Raw genomic sequence first — 6,385 nt, forward strand, 5'->3', positions numbered from 1 at the left:
TATCCACAATACACAACCTTCCCAGTGTATCCACTTTCTTCTCAATTTTAATCCTCCCTTAAGGTTGTGTTTTCATTGTTGTCTAATCAATTGTATTGCAGCAACAATTGCTGCAACATGTAATGATACACAGAAATCCTTGTTACAGCACACTTTATTAAGCCACACTGTTTGACTGTGGCGTTTGTTGCAGACAATAGAGTTTGAAACTGTTTCTTGAATGGATAGAAATGTGTCATTGGTGTTCTGTGCTGCAGTTGTGAGCATGAAAATCAAAGGCTCGCGGACGCATTTTCAATATTTCAGCTCTGAGTTGAGTTTTTGACAACCTACTGTGAATTTACATTTCTTAGAAGTGTTGAGTTTCTCCACTTTATTAAAGAGACATTTTTACTTTCGACCTTATCAGCAGTTTATTTTCAGAAATAAATCTTAGAATAGTATTTCTTCAACTTCTTAAAGAAAAGTCCAACAATTTCATCAAGGTCACCATTTAAACCCTTTTTACTACTTTCTGCCAACCTTTGAAATTCTCTGTCTTTAAGAAACAATATGCTTTCTTAAACTTTGGACAGCTATAGCTGCATAGGAGGTGTTTACGACACTTTTTTTTTTATCTCTTGCTTGTCTATCCAGACAAATGGACCCCTGAACATTGAAACATCCAGATAACCTTGTTTAATCTGCACTTGGCTTTGCAGCTGAATAGATAGTTGGTTAAAGAAACAAAGGATACAAAGTGCAGAAGAATGGCAAATGTTTTCAAACAAAAGTCCTGGGAAGAGGGAGATGAACCATCGCTGAAGAGGGACTCAGCTGTGGATAACATGTCAAATGTCTACTCTGACCATGGGTGATTATTAGCAAAAACACTGGCGCTCTTTTTCATTCTAGATTTCCTAGAAACAATGGGTGTTCTTGGGTGAGCAGCAAAAGTCGTGGCCCTCTGCTATTTACAGTACACGATAATGTAACGACACAGACGCAAAAAAAAAGAAGATGTGTGGCACACAGGGGACGTCAAGGTTTCTCATGGACGACTCAAGACTCATAGCTTGTGGCAAACACGATCACTTTTCAGTCTTAACAAAAACTTCATTTTGAAGACATAATTCTCACTTAGAGATGGGAAAATGTACCCTAACCTTTGTGTTTGATTGTTCAGTTTGTTGCAATGCAGTACAAAACAAGTATCCATGATCTTATATTACAGTAACGTTGGTTGTCTAAACCCATACCCAGGCATTGTGTCCTGCATTGTGCTAATCTAGAGGTCACAGAGGAAGACTATTACTCTACTATCAATCGATACAAACAGAAATAATTGTCTTATTTTTCAGTAGCATCAGATTTCCTCCTTAAGAATCGCTGTTTATGGCTAATACACAGAAATTTGAAACAGCGGATACTAGTTACCCTGAGGGACTCAAATCCTAATGACATATTAATGCACTGAGAGTAAGCTGAATGAGAAGTCACGCTACAGATATATAACAACGTGTGTGTGTGTGTGTGTGTGTGTGCACTCGTGCCACACACACACACGTTTATACTTAGATTTAGATGGAGGGAGCTCTGGTTTAAGTATCTTTAGCACAATAAAAGAGGTGGTGTATGTTCACCTCTGTGACAAACACTTTCAGGTACAGGCAAGGTAAGACCTTCATCACATTTTTTTTTACACAGGGTGTTTAAACTGTTTAAATTATATTTAGGTATAATTATTTTCACATTTTATAGTTTTTATGCTTTCAATTAAATATGAAGATAATTATTTCTATTTTAAAAAACCTTATAGTTATTATTATTTATTTTTTTTACCTTCTTTCCAAGAGTAATCTGTCATAATGGTGGATTCAATGAACAGCATGGCTGTTGTCCTCTGTCTCCCTCTGCTGGCCGTGCTCCTTCAGCCTGCTCTGGGTCTTTACAATTGCTCATCTGAGTACAATAGAACTCCAGGTAATTTTAAACAATGCTCATTGTGTTTTTTTTAGAGTATAGAAACGTATTTTTATTCCAATTTTCAACATTCTAAAGGACAAGGCTATGAAAAAAACATTTTCAATGGTCATTGTTTTAAAAGAGTGAGATGGATTTTCTTTGATGAAATAAATGTTCGTAGAGGTGAAATTGAACAATCCTGTAATGTAGGAACAATATGTGCTTTACAGTCTTTGGATACACATAGTGGCAAAAACACTTTTGTATTGCTTTATCTGTATATTCTACTTGACTTTCCACAAAAACTGTAATTTTCCATTAAATTTAGTGTATTGGTTCTATTGCAGTTTTATTTTGTCTTTTGGTTTGTTGTCATTTATTTGGATCTGAGGGACTTTATGCTCAGCTGCTCAGCTTCTGTTGCTTCAGATGTAACTTACCTCCACCAGCGTTAAAGTGGCAGTAACAAGTAATAGTTTTAGTCCATGCTGTGAGTTTGTTGTTTAAATTCAAGGCTATATTATTAATATTTACCTCAGCTAAGGAGGTGATATTTTCCCCGCTATTTATTATATCTGTTTGTCTGTTAACAGGATTACATCAAATGTACTTAAATGAAGATTTTGAGCAAATTTTAACCAAAGATTCCATTAAATTTGAAAGAGGATCCGGATCAATTTACTGATTCTGGATCAGTTTAAAAGAATCAAAAAAATCCCTATTTCTCATCATTGGAGAAATTTCAAAAGTTCCTGTAAATTCAGTGCTCTTGTTTTTATGTGCAAAGCTGAGTGAAAAATGTGTGATTGCTACATTCTAAGCTTTCATTGCATTTCAGAGAACCTGGACCTTTCAGTTGACTGTGGCACCAGCACCATAACCCTGGAGGTTAACCTATGTACAGCACAGTGGGCAGGTTTCAATTACTCAGAACTGGCTCTTAATGGGAAACATAACAATTCACAATGCCAGGGCTTTGTAGACACCAGCGAAAACCCTCCAATCATCCGCTTCCAGCTTCCTGTCAACAACAGTCAGGGTAATCCATGTCGCCATTCCCTGCAGGTTAGTCCGTGTTTGTAGAATATTATGTGATTTTACATCACCACAGAAAACAATGTAATGATTCTGCCAATATTCTTGTTTAGATCGTTGACGAAGCCCCAGACCGCACAGGTCCCTTCAGCCACTTCTCTACTATTCAGTCAGTCATCATCACTGGATTCATTGACACGCCCACATCATCCCAGGGAATGATCAGCTATTCCACAGACCTCTACTATCACTTCTCCTGCCGCTATCCTCTGGAGTACCTCCTCAACAACACACAAATAGCTGCGTGAGTAAAAAGCAATGATTCTATTTGTGACAAAAGGTTATTATATATTATAACCAACAGGAGTTTATCTTTCATTTTACTTTAGATCCTCGGTCTCAGTAGCAACCAGTGATAACAATGGAACCTTTATTAATTCACTTAAAATGGGTGTTTATAATGTAGGTGCAAATTCAGCTCATTCAAACACAAATCCAAGTTTGTTTCATTGGAGTTAATTTACTCTCATGTCTTATTTCCCCAGGGCTCAGACTACAGCTATCCATTAATAGTACCTGAGGCAGGACTTGAGCTGCGAACTTCAATCTATGTGGAGGTCAAGGCTATTAACCTCACTGGGAAGTAAGTCAATTCCACCAGGATGGTTGAATTCCTATAGAGTCAAGTAGTAATAGATTTCACATTTTTGAAAAGCTGCCCTTGTGGCAACGCTTAACTCACATGTCTAAAACTCAAGGCCCGGGGGCCAAATCCGGCACTTTAGAGCATCCGATTCGGCCCGCAGGAGAAAGTAAAAATGACAAGGAAACATGAATTATTGTGTACATTACCAAATAATCTAGTTGTAGATATCTCAAATTCACTAATTTAATGGAATTCCACAATATTTTATTGGTTTTCAATTTTCCTTTGTTTATATCACATGGACGCATGGGGAGGGGCTGGCGTCTGTGCCGAGGTTGGGGTGGGGTTTAATTGCAATAAGAAAACATGCATTGCTGTCTTTAAACAATTGCACTTCTTGTAGTGTTGACCTTCGACAGCATGTGCAGACAAAGTTAAAAAAATAATTTTTTTCCCCCACCTATAATCTGTGGCCCGCTTTAGATCAAACTGGTTTGTATTTGGCCCCTGAACTAAAAGGAGTTTGACACCAATGGTCTAACTTGTTCTCCTTTCAGCTTCTACGTCCTTCTGGATTACTGCTTTGCTACACCAACGTCTTACAACATGTCCCAAGATGAGAAGCACACCTTCTTTACCGGGTAGGTGAATGTAGTGTAAAACAGCGTTCTATTAGCCAATCATGATAAGGTTGTTTACTAACCACCAAAAATGATGCTGTCCACGAAGCTGCTCAGTCAACCCTAAGACAACTGTGGTCATGAACGGACAATCAACAGCAGCACAGTTTTACTTTGAAACTTTTCGCTTTGTCCAACATCGGGATCAAGAAAAGTCCAGCATCTACCTGCACTGCATCCTCAGACTCTGTGAGTCCTCCAAATGTGAACAGCTGTTGGCAGTAAGTTTGAAGAAAAACTGGTTTGATTCTGAACAAATTAAAAAAATGAACAACAAAGTTATTTTTCAGGGATACGCATATACTTTAATGATTGGGATTGGCTAAAACCAGTTTTTTTTAGCTCACCTGAAGCAAATGAAAAAAATCCAGAACAACAAATCAAGTTATGATATTTAAAACAACAGCAAAATAATGGCCCAGCTGAATTATTGTTTGGTCCAAATTCAACAGTAAAGTAAAGCACTGTAGTAAAATGAGGGTTTTATGAAATAATTTTCAAGCTTAAAAAATTGTCTCCTCACAGCCTTGTTCTTCCAGAAGAAAGAGATCTTTGGTTCCATATGGAAAAGAAAACGCTGACTCAGCATCCCTCTCACTTGGACCTATTTTCGTTTCTGAGAAAGGTTTAAAAATATTCACGCCCTATCAAAAATTATCTATATTTTAGTAAAACATTTGTAAAGCTGTTATTATTCTTTTTTTTAAGATGGACAAAGTGCAGCTGGAAGTGAGTTTCATTTAATGTTACTTAAATATTAAATACAGTTATCTAAGCAATGTTTCACAGATGAGACTCACCGATCTGCTTACTCATCGATCAGGTAATGAGCCGACGTCGAGGACAGAACGTGACGTGACTGGTCTGGTGGTGGGGGTGGTATTTGGATCTGCGGGTGCTGTGCTTCTGGTTCTTGGAGGCTGGTTTGTGTTAAAGAAGTATTTTTGGATGGGAGGATCATCACGTTTACTGAACTAGCAACAACTGGCAAATGATTTTAGTTTCAGCACTTTGTACAATGTATAGTACACATATCTGTGCATGAGAACCATAGTATATATATATATACAAAGGTTCACCTTTTTCAGTGTTTTTAGTTCACTGAACGCTCAACAAATCAGATATTGTATGTAGGACTTTTTGTCTGTATTTGTAAGTAATGAAGGACCTTCCAAACCTGAACTGCAATTAAATGGTTTAAAAGCATTATTAGAAATTAAGTATTATTTATTAATTCATGTAAACCTGCTGAGTGCACCGTTTTGAAATGGTTTTGAATTCTTGTACAGATGATTTGCTGCATTGCTTAAAGCACATTTAAGTAAACTGAAAAGAGATTTTTTTAATCTTGTATTCAAAGAAATAAAACTGCAACTGCAAAGAAAACAGCATTTAATCAGGTTTATTTGGCTGCACACATCATCTCACACTCATGCTGTTAAGTGTAGATTTTCTCGAAACGACTAAATAAAAAAAAAAAAAATGTCATTCTACATTTGTTAATTAAGATGTTGGTAAAATAATACACTGGTGCAGTTTGAAAAATCAATACTTCCACATAATAACTTTTACAAGTTAATGGAACTGGTGTTGTTGAAAACTCGATTGTGAGTTTGAATGTAAGAAAACTAAGAGAATCTAAAATAATTCACAAACATAAAGAGTAATTAAAACCCAAAACCACTTTTTCTGGTGAAAAAAAAATAGAATTTTGGTGTGAAGTAGTGTTGTTGATTGATCTCTTTATTTCAAACATAAAATGATAAAAGAACAGCAGTTTAGAAAACAAAAAACAAAAAATGATGAATTACAACTGCAGAAATAGACCATTGATATGATCCAATAACACTTGAACTTCTCAACTTACATGTGCAACAAGGAGTAGGAAGAAGTCTTGACATTTTAGTCAAAGTATTTACATTTCTAGTAAGAGTTACTGCAGTCTATGGGTTGAAACTCGCCTATTACAATCAAATTTTGCTATTGGCTGAGAACGGTGGTTTGGCCGTTTTTGGTTGCTCCTTACGTCACTTTTGGCCCCGCCCCTCTTAAAAAATTAGCACTCTGCAATCTGTGGTGA

General features: G+C 36.6%; 1 protein-coding gene across 1 annotated transcript; it reads left to right on the plus strand.

Annotated features, from left to right (window-relative positions):
• Positions 1-1,538: 1,538 nt before the first annotated feature.
• Positions 1,539-5,467, plus strand: LOC114474814 (zona pellucida-like domain-containing protein 1). The gene is made up of 11 exons (XM_028465349.1): positions 1,539-1,654; positions 1,834-1,962; positions 2,783-3,009; positions 3,093-3,283; positions 3,369-3,441; positions 3,525-3,622; positions 4,183-4,266; positions 4,355-4,526; positions 4,831-4,930; positions 5,014-5,034; positions 5,129-5,467. The coding sequence occupies exons 2-11, from the start codon at positions 1,848-1,850 to the stop codon at positions 5,281-5,283; spliced, it is 1,236 nt and encodes a 411-aa protein (XP_028321150.1). The 5' UTR covers positions 1,539-1,654; positions 1,834-1,847; the 3' UTR covers positions 5,284-5,467.
• Positions 5,468-6,385: the final 918 nt, after the last annotated feature.

The sequence above is a fragment of the Gouania willdenowi genome, chromosome 13, assembly GCF_900634775.1.
Source record: "Gouania willdenowi chromosome 13, fGouWil2.1, whole genome shotgun sequence".
NCBI lineage: Eukaryota > Metazoa > Chordata > Actinopteri > Blenniiformes > Gobiesocidae > Gouania > Gouania willdenowi.